General features: G+C 45.1%; 1 protein-coding gene across 1 annotated transcript in view; it reads left to right on the top strand.

The window, feature by feature from the left end:
• The window catches only part of LOC119458950 (neprilysin-21), a 38,096-nt gene that overhangs the window by 13,193 nt on the left and 5,155 nt on the right, over window positions 1-19,748 (top strand). Inside the window, exons 12-16 of the mRNA XM_037720809.2 lie at window positions 1,344-1,411; window positions 2,668-2,813; window positions 12,076-12,144; window positions 14,281-14,388; window positions 17,967-18,043. Coding sequence (XP_037576737.1) covers window positions 1,344-1,411; window positions 2,668-2,813; window positions 12,076-12,144; window positions 14,281-14,388; window positions 17,967-18,043 — 468 coding nt within the window. The remainder of the gene's footprint in view (window positions 1-1,343; window positions 1,412-2,667; window positions 2,814-12,075; window positions 12,145-14,280; window positions 14,389-17,966; window positions 18,044-19,748) is intronic.

Genomic DNA, 19,748 nt, shown 5'->3' with positions numbered 1-19,748 from the left:
ACAATCTACATAATGTATGTGATAACAGGTGCAGCTCACCGCCACCGTCGATGGATTGGGCATGGACCCTTGAGGCGCTGTTGGCATTTTTCACACCTCTCTGATTTGATAGTTTGTCCTCAACATCATCGGGAAAGCTGTGCATAGGGCAACAATATTAGTTTACACGGTGTCACATTGTCTATGGGTTGTGTTACCCCTGGACTTTCCAGACGTCACGAATTTTCGTTGTCTGCCATGCTGCTTACATGTGCTCTTCTCCTCTGTTGTTGCTGTTGCTGCTCTACTGTTAAATACCGTGCAGGCCACAACGTTCAACGCCAATTCGTTGTGTCTTACCATTGAACGTGGCCGATGCTAGGGTTTTGTTCAGGTTCGTCCTCCCCGTCGCCGGCCGCAATATCCGAGTCGCTGCTCTCTAGTGGGTCAAATTGAAAATGATGGGCCACGTCTGATACGGCGGCGACTTCCACATGCAGGAAATCATCGCCGCTGGACGACGAAAACGAGGGCGACGACGACGATGATGGCGAGGATAGCGAGGACATGGCAAATCACGTGCAGGCGTAGCAGACGAACTAGCAAAACGAAGCTCGCACGCTGGCTGCGCGTCAGAGCATACGTCATGGCTTTTTGCGATCACGTGCCCACTTTGTTTACAATCCCTCTTCTCCCGTCTCGTTGCTCTCTGAAACCGAAACTGGGACTACAAAGCAGACCAGTGGGGCAACAGCAGCGCAGCCCCAATGCCTGATGCCCATTTCAACCACAGAGAAAAACAGAGAAACTGTTTTGGCACAGACGGTGTACAGTACTGTTTTTTTGTTGTTTCGTTACTGTTATCACATGATCACAACAGATCAGGCGACGTTTTTTTTTTCCAGTTATAACTTGTCTAATACCTCAGCCTTTCCGTTCTGAACAATCGCCCTGACGCATCAAAGGTTACATGAAGCTTCCCTATGCAGTCTCCATCTGTCTCCGTTAAGAAAAAAAGAAGCTTTTAGATTGAAAAATAGTTCGAGTATTTTATTCGACCAACAAATTTTATTATTGTAACACCGGTAGATTAAGGCCCTTGATTTGTTTGCGCCGTGTGACGCTGTGTCTTACTCGCGCTTCTAATTGATTTTTGTGCTCTATCGGACACTTCATAAATGAGGTTAAATAAGTGGAAACAAACAAACAAAGTCGGGAATCGCATACAGCCATTGCTCTTTGCGTTTTTAAACTCGTCATAGAACTCCAAATAATCAGTTGCGCTTGGGTGACTTGAGCTTACATTCTTGCGGTATGCGACGCGTCCTGAAGCATTGCTCCCTGACCGGTGGGCTTCCGCGCAGGCCACTCTACTTCCCTCGGAGCGGCCGGCGTATCATGGAAGGCTTGTACAGTATGCTTGAAAGAGAAGGTAAGATTCGTTTGTGGCACGTTGCCTGTATAGATTCTTGTTTGGGGAGAAGAAAGTTGAGTAATGTGTAGCGCAGTAACTGTCTCTCATAGAGGACACCTGGAACTAATCGGCCGGCACCTCACTCATTGCAAGGGAAAGCTTTTGAGATGTACAAGTTAACTGGAGCGTGCTCGTGACAAGACTACGAAAGAAAAAAAATATATTAAAAGCTACAAGGATTGAAACTTCGCGCTTATATCAGAGCGTTTCCGGGCTTTGGAGAGAACTCGTTGAGCCTGAGAAAGAATTCGTCTCGGCACATGACCCAGCCGGAGTTCTTGATTGCTCGTGAAATCCTCCTAAAAAGCTTGACTGTTCACTGTAACTGCGTGTGTACGCTCAGAAATGATTTCGAAGAAGACTTGGCTATAGTCCGGTGATATTAAGCAGATATGACAGCAGTTTGGCTGTCAGAGGCTTTGTCTGTTATTTAACTCATTGTAATGTAAAGCATGGAGCAATAATAACGCAGACGGCGTAATGTTGTGCTCTTTCCAACGGTCTGATTGAACGTTCTATTTGCTGATCAAAGACAAGGCGAGTGATTACTGTAAAGAATGAAAACTCCCGTGAACGTGACAATCCCGGGCCAATGTGCTGCTCTCCTTTATCCCTTCAAGACATTTTGTAAAGGCCGGATGACGTCGCAGGAAGATGTCTACTTTCTTTCTTTTTTTTTTACTCACTTTTACGTAGAAGAGACAGCATCTGAAAATTCTTCTAGAGCAAACATTAGTTCATGAAGACCTTTCTTCTGTTTTACTTAATAACATACTTTTATTTCATATATTTGGCTGTAACGTAAAAGCCTGTTTTCTTAATTTTTTTAGGCCTACATGCTACTGCCTATAGCAAACATCCGTCTCAGTCATTTTTCTTGTCTGCCTTACGAAACTCTCTGAACTTTATACTTGAAAAAGAAAAAAAGTGAAAGGAAGTGTCTTTCCGTTCGAACGAAACGTCCGCCGTTCCCGTCTTCATATGCTCACAACAAAGAGCCCTCCGGTGTTTCTTTGCTAGGAACTAGCGGGGCTATTGCGAGCCCCGCTATTCCTAGCAAAGATATTGCTTGTTTGTCGTCAGAAATATCTCGTGACGCACGAAGATGGGAGTGGTGGAACGGTAGTGGCAAGAGCGGACGTGGTGCCGGTCGGCGCTTCCGCTGCATTCGGATGCTCGTTCACGTTTCGCCCATTCCTTCCTTCGCTTCGCAGCTTCCTTCTTCGGGCCGCATAACGAGGTGGTCAAGACCTCGAGCTGGGATTACACCACCACCGACGGCTACCTGTCTCTGCGCGGCTGCCTCAAGGAGCAGTTCCGGAAGGCTGCCATGCCGCACCTGGTGCCTGGTTTGACGAGCGTACGCGCTGTGTTTCTCGTTGTATGCGTGGCTCGCACTGATCGTGTTCTGGACGCGTGCGCGAACATGGCGCACGCCTGTCCTCTCGACATGCCTGTCCTTGCTTCCTCCTTTCCCATTCGCTTCCTCTATTCCACGTGAGCTCGTACAGATATGCTAGTTTGGCGCCAGCAGGTCACTCTCGAGAAGGTCACGCGTACCTTATTCTTCAAGGTTAAGGCAACTATATGACGACTCTGCTTAGGCCTCTTCTGTGGCGCTTTCCGCGCAACCCTACTTGATGAATTACGCTTCCAGACCATCTGAGCTCTCCTTAGAGGGCACCGAAGTGGTGAGCACCTGAGCAGTGCGATTATTGGCGCCGAAGGCGCACACATTGAACTAGCCACCCTGCTTGAAATCGAGGTTCACGTGCAAAACACCTGGAGGACGCTTAAGCTTCGCCTTTAAGAGTGGAAATCGATAGCGTTATCGGGCTCCGTTGATGCCGACACAAACACCGGGTTTTCTGCGACACGGGGACCGATAGAAAACAATGGTGGGCCGATCCCGGCGGCTGTGCATGGTAGAGCAATGGCTCGTACCACCGTTAAGGCAGAGGCTTTACGAATTTTATTACGCATTTTACTTTGAGAAATTGAATTAGTTCAGTAACGCCTATGCGCCACGCGGAGGGCCTTCTTGGTTGTGGTTCGGGATGATGTCTCTAACGGACAACGCCACCGGCGGCGGACGCCGAAACCGGATTTCCTGCGACACGGGGCCCTTAACGCTATCGCGTTAAAATATGTGTGACGCACGGCACAGAGGAAGACGACAAGAGAGGCAGTGCATGAACGGAAAGGAGTGAAGAGCAAACTGTTCAGCTGGCCTACTTTTCTAGCATATCATTTTGTAATTACCTATCGATTTCTCTTAAACAATCTTCTTCAGTGTTAGATATCTTTCAATTTCAAGCATTCAATTTTTGTAAAATAGATTATCATTTTTTCACAAAAAACAAAGTCGTTGTATTTTTCCTTTTTTTCGCAGAATATATGTATACTAGATTCTTAGTTGTGCTACGTTGCATCCTATACTAACACACACACAAACACACACACACACACACACACACACACACACACACACACACACACACACACACACACACACACACACACACACACACACACACACACACACACACACACACACACACACACACACACACACACACACACACACACACACACACACACACACACACACACACACACACAACACACACACACACACACACACACACACACACACACACACACACACACACACACACACACACACACACACACACACACACACACACACACACACACACACACACACACACACACACACACACACACACACACACACACACACACACACACACACACACACCACACACACACACACACACACACACACACACACACACACACACACACACACACACACACACACACCACACACACACACACACACACACACACACACACACACACACACACACACACACACACACACACACACACACACACACACACACACACACACACACACACACACACACACACACACACACACACACACACACACACACACACACACACACACACACACACACCACACACACACACACACACACACACACACACACACACACACACACACACACACACACACACACACACACACACACACACACACACACACACACACACACTCACGCACGCACGCACGCACTTGTGTGTGTGTGAATTATTGAAAGACCGACTAAGTTATTATACATAAGTGACTATAAGCACGAGGTCCCGGGTTTGATTCGCGGCGGCGGCGGCAGCTGAGTGCCGTTGAAGCCGGAATGCAAAAACGCTCGTATTCTCAGGTTTAAGTTCACGTTAAGGTGCCAGCAAGTGGTCAAAGTTAATCCGGAGCCCTGCTGTGCGGCGCCCCTCATAACCCACTCACTGTACGTGAGATAAATACAGCAAGCAAAGCAAAGCAAAGCGAAGCACAGCAAAGCACAGCACAGCAAAGCAAAGAAACTACATTGTGACAAAGTGCAAAAAAAAAAAAAAAAGATAACGCAGAGTCATAACGGGACAGAAATAGGCATACGATGTTGCCAGACAGAGAAAGGCAAACCCTTTATTCATGAATCAATTAGAGTACCCCGTACTAAAATGCGGTGCTAAGAAACACTTTCAATGTGCTCTGAAATGAATTAGAATCAAAATCCCAGATTGTGCCCTGAGAATATCTTATTACTGCAGTATTCTCGGTTAGTACGTTCTGTACTATACAGGGTGTTCATTTTTAGGTTTTCGGAATTTTTAGAAATTGCTTGTGGCAGGTAGCATAATTCTTATCATTGAGCTGGGTTATTCGATGAGGCGGACATTAGTAGCATGAGAAATCGAAACACATATTCAACTAATTACCAAAATTTCACTAATTAACTTCTTAGTTAATTACTTTACGACACATATTGCAATTTACAATTGTGGCCGGTGAGCTTGTCAGGCGTATCGACTTGGAATGAATTTCCAAAATGACACCAGTTTGGAGATATGCGCTCAACCTCGCCGTAAAAATGCACTGCTCCACTTAATTTTTTACCAAAATGCTGTTTTATACAATGAAGCACAAAAGTAACTGGAACGCCCATGTATTTCGTCCCACACTTGGGAAATAATATCTCGAAACTGGTGTCAACCTGGAAATTCATTTCAAGTGGATGCGTCTTGCCAACTCACCGGCTACAATTCGTAAATTGCAATATTTGTCGTAAAGTAATTAACTAAGAGGTTCAGTAGTCATTTTTTTGTTAATTAGTTGAATATGTGTTTTGATTTCTCGTGCTACTAATGTCCGCCTCTTCGAATAACCCAGTTCAACGGTAAGAATTACGCTACCTGCCCACAATTAGTGTTGGCAAAACTAATCAGGGGTGACAAAGTTTTACAAAAGCTTTTAAATTCAAGAATTCATGTTAGAACTTCACCTAAATGAACGAATTCTCTGCATTAATCGTTTGTGGGCGACGCGTGCTTTTGAGATGTCGATAAAAATTGCATGAGTAGAAAAGTAGAAAAAAGAATACGGCAGATCCCACGCCCTGTGGGAATCGATGTTATGCGAAGCAGTGTACGGCTACTCTACCAAGTTAACGAAACGACCGTGAGAGCACCAAGACGTAGGCGGCTGTTCACTGACCTACATGACACGCATGTCATAACATTCATGTCATGAGTTCTCAGGAGTCTCTTTATAGCTAAGCCTGTAGACCTTAAGGCGAAAGCCTTAGTCATGCTCATGGCTATGACTTCTACCATCAACCTTTAGTCTTTTCTTTCACTTAGTACCACATACGAACCCATTCCATTGGTTTCTGAGGGTCAATTTTTTTCGCTGAGTCATTGTCATTTTTGCTGAGTCATGCTCATGCCTATGACTGCTTCCATCATTGTTTGGTGTTTCCTTCACTTAGCACCCAAGTCAGAAACCATTTCAGTGGATTTTGAGTGTTAATGTTTTTCGCGGAGTCATTGTCATTTTTGATAAGTCATGCTCATGACTATGACTGCTTCCATCATTCTTTGGTGTTTCCTTCACTTAGCACCCAAGTCAGAAACCATTTCAGTGGATTTTGAGTGTTAATGTTTTTCGCGGAGTCATTGTCATTTTTGATAAGTCATGCTCATGACTATGACTTCTACCGTCATCCTTTAGTGTTTCCTTCACTTAGCACCCAAGTCAGAAACTATTTCAGTGGATTTTGAGTGTTAATGTTTTTCGCGGAGTCATTGTCATTTTTGATAAGTCATGCTCATGACTATGACTTCTACCAGTCATCCTTTAGTGTTTCCTTCACTTAGCACCCAAGTCAGAAACCTATTTCAGTGGATTTTGAGTGTTAATGTTTTTCGCGGAGTCATTGTCATTTTTGATAAGTCATGCTCATGACTATGACTTCTACCATCATCCTTTAGTGTTTCCTTCACTTAGCACCCAAGTCAGAAACCATTTCAGTGGATTTTGAGTGTTAATGTTTTCGCGGAGTCATTGTCATTTTTGATAAGTCATGCTCATGACTATGACTTCTACCATCATCCTTTAGTGTTTCCTTCACTTAGCACCCAAGTCAGAAACCATTTCAGTGGATTTTGAGTGTTAATGTTTTTCGCGGAGTCATTGTCATTTTGATAAGTCATGCTCATGACTATGACTTCTACCATCATCCTTTAGTGTTTCCTTCACTTAGCACCCAAGTCAGAAACCATTTCAGTGGATTTGAGTGTTAATGTTTTTCGCGGAGTCATTGTCATTTTTGATAAGTCATGCTCATGACTATGACTTCTACCATCATCCTTTAGTGTTTCCTTCACTTAGCACCCAAGTCAGAAACCATTTCAGTGGATTTTGAGTGTTAATGTTTTTCGCGGAGTCATTGTCATTTTTGATAAGTCATGCTCATGACTATGACTTCTACCATCATCCTTTAGTGTTTCCTTCACTTAGCACCCAAGTCAGAAACCATTTCAGTGGATTTTGAGTGTTAATGTTTTTCGCGGAGTCATTGTCATTTTTGATAAGTCATGCTCATGACTATGACTTCTACCATCATCCTTTAGTGTTTCCTTCACTTAGCACCCAAGTCAGAAACCATTTCAGTGGATTTTGAGTGTTAATGTTTTTCGCGGAGTCATTGTCATTTTTGATAAGTCATGCTCATGACTATGACTTCTACCATCATCCTTTAGTGTTTCCTTCACTTAGCACCCAAGTCAGAAACCATTTCAGTGGATTTTGAGTGTTAATGTTTTTCGCGGAGTCATTGTCATTTTTGATAAGTCATGCTCATGACTATGACTTCTACCATCATCCTTTAGTGTTTCCTTCACTTGGTACCCAAGTCAGAAACCGTTTCAGGGGTTTTTGAGTGTTAATGTTTTTTTTTTGCGGAGTCATTGTCATTTTTGTGGAGTCATGCTCATCACTATGACTTCTATGATCATCCTTTAGTACTTCCTTCGCTTAGTACCCACGTCCGAATTCATTTCAGTGATTTTTGAGTGTTAATATTTTTTCGTTGGGTCATTGTTATTTTGGGCGGCTGTTTCATGACCTACATGACACGCATGCCATAACATTCATGTCATGACCTATCATTTATGTTCGTCATACATATTTGTCATGCTATGCCAATTTTGGTACATACCGAGTTAACGAAACGACCATGAGAGCGCCAAGACGTAGGCAGCTTGACAGATAGACAGACAGATAGACAGACAGATAGATAGATAGATAGATAGATAGATAGATAGATAGATACTGTCAAAGTGGCAAATGTTCGCTATGAAAGGCTTCGCATTTAAAATGTTTGTGTGTGTATTCATGCATATTGGTATAACGATTTGGAATTAACACGCCACATAATTTTTTCAACTCATGCTGTGTATTTAATGATAAGTTATTTACGTTTAGGTGATCCGTAATGTGTGTGAAGATAATGCGTTCCATAAGTTTACTGCACACTAGACTAAGTTGGATTCTACGATAGTTGGATGACATGTGCGCATTTGCAATCATCAGGAATTAAAGCAGTGTCGACTGTTGGAATATTAGTGCAAGTAAATAATACGACACATCAGAACTTAGTTTTAACCAATTCGAGGTAATAGTACCTGAAACAGGGTTACAGTTAATGGGAACTCTGTCTTTAGCACCGCCAGCATACTCTGTATGCTATACCACACGTGTGGTGCCTCGTCTTGATGGTGCTGCGCTTTCTCGCTTTTCCTTGTTCGCACCCCCCTTGATTATATATGTAGATGCGCTGTCCTGGAACAGATGAAACCTTATTGCGATATACTTTCTTTTTTCTCCAAGCGCCGAAAACAAAGCCTCTCTGAAGAAAGTCCTGGCGCTTTTTGCTACACTTGCTTTGGTCGTCTTTCCACTTTTGCCGTCATTTCTAGAACATCTTGCTTGTGCTTGCTCATCGATTGTTTCTCCCTCGCAGTTGCTTCCGCCGTTTGTGCCGATGTCTGCTTGAACTCCAAGCATTCTTTCTCCAACAGTCGTTGCTGAACTGCGCCGTCAGCGATTTCAACGACCATTCGGTCATGCAGCATTTCTTCAGGAGGCAGCTGCGTTTCCCGAAACCGCAGTTTTTGGCTACCTTCCGTAAAGCAGTCACGTAGCTGGCCACAGATTCGGAGTCTCGCTGGCCCCTATTCGAGAAGACTTACTTCGACTACAGTTCTGATGGCTTTGCACTGACATGTTTGTTCACGGCGTAGACGCTGACTTGCTGCACGTGTTACTCCAAGTTCGGCGGTCCATGAGGCTTAACGAGGGTTGCTTCTCCACTGCAGCTCGGCAACGCTCTCCTGTTTTCGGCGTCTTCCTTAAGCTTGTTCGCTGCGTAGCATGACGCAATATGCTCAACGTATTGCTCCCCCGAAGAATTTCCGCTCAAGTTGAACTCGCCAATGCAACTGCCGAAGGATACGCTGCTGGTAGCGTCCGGTGACACGAACGCGACCGTGCCTCGTCGCAACTTTTATAACTGAGGCGGTCACAGTACCAGGTTGTGCACAAAGGCGCTTATTTTAAGAAATACATGTGTTCATGTACGGTAGTGCCGACCTTTGGCGGCACGGGTCATGACGCCCTAAATGCGAAGGAATGTCACACATACGCACTATATGCGCTTATATATGCGCATATATGCGTTATTATAGGTATATCTCATACGTGTGGGCGAGTGACGCTCATCGGTGCATCGCGATGGTTGTGCACAAATGTGTACAATGTGCACCAAGTGCATCGCGATGTTGGTCGGCGCCAGTTATCAGGCGGAGGACATCAATATAATATGAAGATTTCAGGGGCTTGACACGCGATTCACACCTCCTTATTTTCCACAATTGAAATTCCTCTTTTCATTTCAGTGTCTTCATGTCAAGAAGAATGGAAATAAATATCGTCACTAATAAACGCCGCTCGCGCAAGCGTGAACCGCAATCACGAGCCCAGATAACGAAATAGGGACGCTGCCGCATTATTGGCAGTGAGGCAGTACTCGCGAATACTTGGTGACCGTTGCTTATGGCTAGGCTTCGGTGCCTGTACCAAAAGCCGCTGTTGGCATTTGAATCGATGCTGATAATAACGTCTTATTTTGAACTATCGGGCGTGACATATTAGCATATGGTGCTCAGTAGCCAACTAGCCCAAACCATGGCCCAAACATCAGCTCTGTTTAAGGTTTGTGCACTCACTGTAGGCAGTCTAGATCAAAGGGTAAAGTGTCATCCACGCGACTGTAGCATGAAGCTTCAGCGAATACTCCCTTTGAAGACAAATTTCCCTGCGCTTTTTTCTTTCATAAACCTCTCTCCACATTGCGGGTTTCCGAAGAACTGATTTGTCATGTTATGCAATGTAGACTTCGAACAAACATTTGACTTAGCACACTAATAGCAGTATTTTGTTGTGAAGCAAGAGGTACGAGCATGCGAATATCTTTAGTCCCCGGCATTTCTGGAACACGTGCAAGTAAATTACTTCTACGCAACGAATCAGGCATTTATCGCGCATACAGCTCTTCACACTAAAGATGTTTTTTAATGATGCGTAGTAACGGTCGTATCTTGTTTAAGTCACCACCGCCTTTTCTGCACAGTATTAACTGTGCTCTGCTCTTTGCAAAAACAAAATGCTTTATACGTTGTAAGCGTTTTTAACTCTGTCAGTAGTCCTGTTTACATCCGCATTTACGCATGCGCCAGGGCAACGCCAGGACTTAAAGGACACTTATAAACATGTTTATCATCTCAACTTATTATAATACGTAGTAAATATGCAGTATGCCTCCTCTCAGATGAGGATTTGCTCATGATGGACTTGTACACCACTCCAAAATTTACCCAAAATTTACCACCCTGCATTTATATTTTTATTATGTCGTGAGGTTCGCTGATAACTTTCTTTGATCTTAGGCAGCGCCATGACTGGATAGCGCTGCTGCACGCGTGCATGGATTGCTCTTAGTGTAGGGTGCCTTCGGCGGACGCTGTGCTGTGGGCGGACCTGGCCGCTTTTGAGTCGCACGTGACAACTCTTTGAAGTTTGTGCAGTTCTGCTAATTGAATGGGCAAGGGCGATCGCGACATGAGGCGAAAAATGGAAAGATGACACGCGGGACTGACAGTGCTTTTATGTCAGCCTCTGCCTGTGATGCTCTTACCGCTGCAGAGTAATGGATTGCCGGCTGTTTTGAACCTGCGGATCGTTAAATATTAAGCTTCGCTTCCAGAAATTCCTACTACCTCTTCTAGCCGGTGGGCTCTGCAGGAACGCCACTTACCGCCGTGCTTCGCGTTTGGGCTTAGTGCTGAAAGCAGAACGTTTAGTTTCGAATTATTATTTGTTTTGACGATCTACTCCAGATTACGACCGTGCATCGATGACAAGGAAAAGAAGAACGCTCGTTTAAAGACAGGGACGACATGTCGTTTCGCAGTGTAAACAACGGCGTTCAGTGTCGGAGTTTCTGATGCCACGCCATGATGCACTTTGGAAGCGTCGTGGTGCAGTACGCCCTCTGAACAGAACGACATGCTGCTGCTTGCGCAAACAGCCACCATAGTGAGAAGCGCCCGCCGGAAAAAGTATGCGATACGCCTAGAAGCGCCAAAAGACTTCTTTGAAACCCGCATATGTTAGCACAGTGTCGAGCGGTGGTTTGAAAAATAGGCCGTGAGGCGCAATGGCTTCAAAACAAGACTTCGTTCAGCCATTCGTTCGAACCAGCGTGTTAGCGGACTCTGGAATTCCACTCTTTGCTGTTTAGTTTGTTCAACGCCAAAGCGGCGCCATATCGCAGGCAGACAAAACGGGCGCGCGCGCCGTTCCTCGAAGTACACCTTTTAGTTTACTTTGTAACCTTGTGCCAATGGATACGACAATTTTTGCAACTCACAATTGCATTAGCTGCACATAAGTGAAGCTAACTTTCGTGACTGCATTGAGCGAAGCATGGCGTCATTCTTGTCTCAACTGATGTGAGCTAAGAGCTCATTAATAAATTCCCCCAAAATTATTTCTTATCGGGATGTAGTTGGAGGTAGCTCTAGTTTTGAAATGTACGGCCGCCCTACATTCTAGAAATTCTTGTTGCAGAAGTATTGAATGGCGCGCGTCTCAACTGCCTTTGTTGCTCTCGCAGGCGTTGCAACCCTCGCGACCACTGCGCCAGGACGTCAAGGATAACGCCATAATCAATGTCGTCCTCGAGGTGCGGACAAATTGCTTTTGACTCGAGGCTCCTCGTCGAGTCCGTTTATGCCAACTCACCGTCACACGTTGTGGGAGAACTTGGCCCGCACTGAACATATGCCTAAGCAGGCGTAAGACGCGGAGATGGCACGCAGCATGGCCGTATACTCACGAAGCGAAAGATTACGCTCGCTTTTGCGCAAATAGTGTTTTTCTTACACACATTTATTGAAGCTTCATTTAACAGAAGCACAGCGGAAACTCGCGGCTTAAACCAGCAGTGAATAAAAGATCGTGACCTCTGATAGCAAACACATTTAGGGCATGACGGAGTTGGCGAAAACTAATTATTCATATCAATTCGGGGCTTTGTGGAGGGATACTTGGTTATTACCTTGTTGCGCATGCTTCTCAGAGTTCAACGCCAGCGAGCGGATAACTTAACTCTGCTATGCTCTATAGTTGCCGCATCTACGCGACTGTGAGAGAATTGCACTCGTACAGCCCAAGTTGACGTCATCAGCTAGGTTCTGTATTTTTTAAATAAATAAATAAATAAATAAATAAATAAATAAATAAATAAATAAATAAATAAATAAATAAATAAATAAATAAATAATGATAACTGCAATCCTATACAAGTTAATAGCAGACTGGGAAAAATATTGTAGTTTCCATAAAGAAATACAGACATCAGTAAGCTCAACATCAATAAAAAATACCAACATCAAGTAAGTGCCTTTTCAAACAAAGAAAGAGCCAACCTTGTAGATTGAAAGATTATTCCAATCACTAATAGTTCGAGCAAACAAAAACGAATACCTAAAACAAAGAATTCGGGAAGTGAACTGTGGTATTGACTTAGTGCATCGTTTAGGAATGGCATAACCTGAAGGATACGTAAGAATTTGGGAGGTGTCGACGTTGTAATGTCGAGTAATTAAATGCAAAAAAAAAATGTGGGTTACGAATACGGCTTTTCGGCGTAACAGCTAGTAAACCGCTTCGTGTGCAAGGTTGTTTATAGACTTCCAGCCACAGGAGTTATATATGAATATTGCTTCTTCCTGCTGTACTTTCATAGTTCATTACTATTACGCTTAGTGTAAAGATCCCGTATTATTACTGCATGATCACGGATTGGACTACATGGGGGCGAAATGCGAAAACACCCGTGTACTTAGATTTAGGTGCACGTTAAAGAATCCCAGGTGGTCCAAATTTCCGGAGTCTCCCACTACGGCGTGCCTCATAATCAGATCGTGGTTTTGGCACGTAAAACCCCATAATTTAATTTTTTTAACGGATTGGACTACTAATTGTGCTAGACGAAAATATTTTGTCAAATTTCAATAAATATGAAAAAAGAAAGAATTGGGTGGCGTGAAGTAAAAGAGATGCTTAACTCCGACACTTGTTTAAGGTATCAATGTGCTTGCCGCCAGCAACGCTTAGCAGGCGCTTAACCGGCAAGTAACTTCCTACCAAGGGAACTGCGTTTGTTGTTCAAGTGATATACAGAGACTGTCTTAGAGCACGGCCTATGGAAAGTCACCGGGAAAGGTCCTAATTGAAGTCTGAGCTAGAGCACTGCACGGGCCGATTTTTTCAGTCAGGGCCCGGCCCGGGCCCGTTTTTACGTTGGGCTGCCCGCCCGAGCCCGATCAAAATTTTTATGGCGAGACCCGGGCCCGGCCCGCGCCCGGAAATAATCTACGTTACCCGCCCGGCCCGGCCCGCCACCCCTTTACCTTAGGCCCCAGCCCGGCCCGAGCCCGACTCGAAACCGACCCGAACCCGGCCCGAGACCGAAAAATACATGTTTTTCAGAGTTGAGATGCCCGAGAATAACTCGCTGCACGTTACATGCACACCACCAGAAAGCCAGAGCCCGGCCCGGGCCCGGGTCCAAAAGCACACGCCGTGCCCGAGCCCGGCCCGAGCCCGTGAAAAAACTGCTCTACCTGGCCCAGCCCAGCCCGGCCCACGGGCCGGGCCGGGCCCGGGCTTTCGGGTAAGCCCGAGCCCGTGCAGTGCTCTAGCCTGAGCCCTTTTTGCTTTCGATGTCTTAAGGAGCCTCCGTGAAGCTCTCCTTGACGTCAGTAAAGTCAACCTATAGAATTCGTCGAGTACATGACGACTGTCGTTGGCGCAGGCCTTCAAGGAAACCATGCAGGACTTTGGTTACAAGCCCGGACTGTTCATACTTCCTGGTTTCGCGGAAACATCGATGGATCAACTTTTCTTCCTCCTCTACGGCACGGTGAGCTGTCGTCGCGCCGACCATCACGTGATTTATTTTCTCTTTTCCGTAAGACGAGATCATTCGCGGTATTTTATTATACATGGTGTCCCAACTATCATGCACCAAGATATCATGCGAATGCCACGTAGCTGGACAGAACCAAGGTAATGTTGTTTGCCGTCGCTTGGAAATATTCAGATAATTTTTGGATTTCGCCTAATTACATAATTACTTAATTCATTAATCAACTTTTCAAATATTATAATGAGATAAAAAATGTCAATGAGAAAATTGTAGAGCACAATGAACAACTCCTGATACAGCTTTCTGTTGCTCAATACGTGCTACATAAAAGTGTTTTTCCGAGCGTGAAAGAAGCCCTCGAATACACGCAATATTGCTGCACAAATGGCCACTCGAGGCACTTTGCGTGTATTCGAGGGCTTCATTCACGCTCGGAAAGACCTGCGACTGCGATTTCCGTCGTATGCGACGGAAATCGCACTTCCGGTGCGATCACCATTCGCATCATGTGAAACAGGCCACACTCAACTTTTGGCCGAGGCTTTGCCCTCTTAGTTTCTCTGCTGTGTATCTTCCAGCGCGCTAGCGGAGCCGAAATGAGGGAGAAGTTGGGTATCGGTGCTATAACTCTACTTATAGTTGAAGGATCCGAAGAGAAAATTGCAGCATCAGATTCGCGAGACTACGTCATTTAATACTGAGGTCTTTCTATGATTACTTAGGAAAGTGTTACAGGATCGCTTCACACGTTGATTACTAAAATAGAAAATGAAGCTTAACGTTTCATTATTTTTTTTTTTTAACTTCGCGACGAAGCCCTAGCGCCGGTACGTCAGTGTGACGTCACGGATTTCTAAGTACTTTCCCCTATTTCGGCCGTTGCAGCTCATTAAATGTTCCTGAAACTTGCTAAGTCTTTGGCGCTTTTAGAACACAACTCGTAGTCTATGTTTACCGATAAACGTTTAGCTATAGGTCCGAGCACACGGTGTCAAATTGCGTGACGTCATGGCGAGCTTGGTACGGGAACTTCGAGGCAGCGTCACCAGTTGCTTTTCGTTCTTGCGCTGCTCACTAAGCCTCGTCTCACGAGGGGCTTTTCCGGGATTGTAGCAGGGTGATTTACTAATACCGCTCGAACTATTTTTCTCTATAGAGTCCCGTTAACCCTTTAGGCAAATAAAGGAGGTCGGATATCTTCCTTCCCGCAAGAAAGCGCTACGAAGAAGGAAACATTCCTTGGTTATGTGTCGCGGAGCGTCGGCGCCTTAGTCCAAATGAGTGTCCGTGTGTCAGAGGTATCATACAGTATAAGAAAAGGCATCAGGGCAGGACGGTGAGACACACCTGGACGAACAGAACAAGACGAAAGACTGTAGTCATTTTTGTTTTTTAAGCAAAAACAATTATCCGTGCGAGAACGTTATAGTAAACAATTATTTTATGAGGCTTACGACAAAGGAGTCCATGTGGTGTTAAATATTTTTATTAAAAATTGTTGAAGATTGAAAAAGTTAAAAAAACGAAACTATCACGTGCACAACTCTGTAATTTGGATAGGCGGCATCTGAGTTGTGCCCGAGCTAAAGCTTCTTCTGTAGGACAAAGGAGTCCGTGTCAGAGTACATATGCAGTCACTGCAAACTGATGAAGCTCAAGCTACGAGGAAATCATTGATAAAAGCAACTATAGTCCGATACAAGTCAAGCGAAATGCGGCTTTTCCCCGTCAAGGGACCCCCTTCCAGCCAATGGTGTCACTGCGTGAACGTGACGTCGCGGCCGACCGCTTACACACATATATATATACGAGTAGCGCTGTTGGAGCAACCGCACGCATAAGTAGGTCTGAAGGACGCATTTGTTTTGAGCGAAAATGAAATCTTAGCTCAAGTTCTTTATCTGCCCGTTACTACACATGAGGTGAAAGGGTTTGTCAATTGGAGCAGTGAGTTGAATTCCAGTAAACTACAGCGGCGGCTGTTTCCCGACGGCGCTCAAGTTCAAGTTCAATTTCATTTATTTTACCACATATATGGAGTTTCACATAAGTGGTTGGGACGAGGGAAAAAAAGCTGCATTCTGAGCGGTAACTCAGAAGACGAAACGCCAGAGCTATCGTCGTTACCGAGTGTGTTAGAAACACTGCTCGCAACACCCAAACGAAGCTTTTCCCGGAATTCACCTTGGGATATGACTGAACGGCACTAAAGTCAGCTTGAGAGAGCACGATCTCACTGACGACGCCGATGGGTAGACGCGAACAGCGGAGGCGGTCATTTTGATAAATGTCCGTAAGCGCCGAAGAACACGTTTTTTTTTTTTTCTTTTCGCGACCGTGGCGCAAAAGAAACGTGTCGTCGGCCGCGACGTCTTTTTTTTTTTTTTTTTTCGCGACCGCGGCGCGACAGAAGCGTGACGTCGGCCGCGACGTCACGTTGACACAGCGATACCATTGGTGGGAAGGGGTTGCTTTGACGGGGGAAAAGCCGCATTTCTCTTGACTTGTATCAGACTATAGTTAAGTCCTGTTGTAATATGTCGCACAAAAGCCGTGCTGAAAATGCTTAAACGATGAAATAGCCTTAGTAAAGTTAACTTATGGGAATGAGCAATGCGCTCTAATGTAACTCCCTGCGGCGCTTAATGAAGGTACATCAGAACTATTATAGTTTCTTTATTTTAGGGGGAAGAAATGGCAACTATTGAACTGTCATTATTGTAAAAACGACACTATCACATGTGAAGCTGTAACTATTAAATGAAAAATGAAATCCCAATTCTGTAAAGGGGCACCTAATAATACGTCTAAAGCGGACAAATTGACGTTCCTACTCCTGACGAGTCGGAGAAATAGTTGGAAGTGCCTGGACGTTTTCTCGTGGTTATTTCGAACTCTATGGACCGTCCGTTAAATTTTTCGATCGAATCATCAACGTTATTCTCGAAACGTTGTGCTAACGAAGCAACTGAGATTATCCATTTGATTCCTCTTCATTTCCCAATGTTGCAGCGCGGCGCAGCTGCAGCTATACAGGACATTCATCTTCTCAGATTTGTGTCGTAGCATGACCGGAAAAGTGTACGTTCTGTACAAAAGTCACCTGTGACTACGTTTTCGACAAAAGTTGGACGGCTCCCAATGAGCACGAAACAATCGTATTCTACGTACAGCGTACCGAACGCTGTGCATCGGGCACACTTTATTGCCCCAAACTTCTCGTTTTACCGAATTCGCCAGTTGTTTAGTTATTCGAAAGGTAATGAGAAACGTAACATTTCTTACACCGATGATGTCAGCTACCACATCAAGGCATTGTACGTCGCTGGACAAACACTGGCATTGAATCTCCTAGTCTCATCATTTGCGTACCGTATATGTTACAACCCACCGTACGTTTGGATCACAGATTACAGCCCTGATTAAGTATTGCGTGTATATTGTGTAATCTGCTACCATGCCGGCCTTCAGTGGTATAGCATATCTGGATGCATATCTACGTACTTTGGCTGAAGGCCAGCTTAGGCAGCTAGATTTGACGAGCGCACTGGTTTGCTTTTTCTCCATTTCAGAGCCAATGCGAGGTGACTTCCCAAGAAGCTGCGCTGGCGGATGAAATCATTAGCGCATCCCATCCGCGACGTTATCGGTAAGTCACAATTGTCGGTGAGCCGTATGTGGCGCTGCATTTGGCAGATGTCCTAACGTGATGAGCAGCAGCTTACCAATATCCCCCAGGATATGTAATCAATGTACTCTATCGCGTATGGGTCGAAACCCACTAACAAAAAGCATGAGTAGAAATTGTGAACAGGACAACAATCAGTGGAAATCAAAATGATATACGTTAACAGGAAGTCAAGGAAGCAAAAGACACGCAATTCTGATAAAAACGAAGCGGTGGCTCTTAGAGTAGAAGAATCAATACCAGAAGGAAGAAAACGTAGCTGGCGGTGGTAGAGAATCAGACGGGGTGTTGAAATTAACCAATTCGCTAGCATAGGGCACGTTGAGCTGGCGCAGGGCATGGGAAATCTGTAAGCAGATGCAGGTCTTTCTCGAGAAGTGGCGCAATTACGTCGCGCGGCAGCCTTCGGGCATGATTAGCCCGTAAAGGCTTGTAGTATTGATAAAAAAGTCGCAGTTTCGACCTGATAGGCAAAACATTGAGAACGATAACAGAGTATTAGACTGTTACACGAAGGAAAGCTCGTGGTTTCAGGGTGACGGCGGAAACGCGCCTAACGAATAACAAATTCCATGTGGGTAAGCAGAGAGCGACAATGATAATACGTAATATCTGCATGCGGTGAAGTGTGTTATCAGTTTTGTATGACTGTCATAGCACACCATCATGTTCACGTGTCTTGTTCACTCATGGTGCACTGTTTGAGCATTGTAGTTAGGCATTTAATTGGAGGAATAAACGCTGTGTTTGACGTTGCTGAAGTAAAAGGTTTGAGCAAAGGCATATCGTATGTTGAGTTCTTGGCATTGAAGCAAAAACCAAATGCGTTCGAAAAGGTTGTACCATGCACGTTGTTCCTGCTTGTTGGGAAACGCGGTGTCGTGCCGAAGTACACGAAGGCCAGAGTTATTGCGAGCGGAAATTTCTGCAACTGACTTCCTCAGAGGTGTGTGTAGCTTTTGAGGAAACACATGAAGTACTGGGTAATCAGCTTGCCTTACAAAATCTACATCTGAGACATTGTTTACTGCTGCGCAAATGTTGCGGCTAGTATTTCGTGGGTCTCGTGGGCAAATATTCTGCACCGTGAGGGTAGCTATGTGGCCTTGTTGGTACGGTATTTTCTACTTCGTTGTAGCGCAGGCAGAGCGACCGGACACACATACAGGCACAAAAGACAAGACAAAACGCTTTGTCTTGTCTTATGTGCCTTTCTGTGTATCCGGTTGTTCTCCCTGCTCTACAATGAATTAGGTTCTGCACAAGTGTTTCACTTCTACAGTTATCCAGTTGTTGTTTTTGCACCGCCCTGGCCTCCCGCTTCCTTGCGCTTGCTTGCATGCATAGCGTGACGCGCCTATGATGACGTCATAGATTCCACTATCGCTCCGCGCTATATGCGTTGTGCTCCTCTTTGAGCCTATGGCGTCATATGTCACTTCATCGCCCGGCGCCCTGGCTCGACTACTTTTGCGCCGTTCTGTTCTTAGCAGCTGACGTCATGTTGTCACCTCAGCCAGCGCCGTGCCCAATACGAGACGCGCCATCGCGTACTTCTCTGTGATATGTGCCATTAGTTCCTCCTATTGGTACGAGACAATTTTAAACGCTCGCATGAAAACTTACAGGGACTGAGCTTAATGTACGCGAGTTTTCAGCCGGATGC

The sequence above is a fragment of the Dermacentor silvarum genome, chromosome 1 (genome assembly GCF_013339745.2).
Source record: "Dermacentor silvarum isolate Dsil-2018 chromosome 1, BIME_Dsil_1.4, whole genome shotgun sequence".
NCBI classification, from domain to species: Eukaryota; Metazoa; Arthropoda; class Arachnida; order Ixodida; family Ixodidae; genus Dermacentor; species Dermacentor silvarum.
This window is presented reverse-complemented; position numbering and strand designations above follow the sequence as displayed.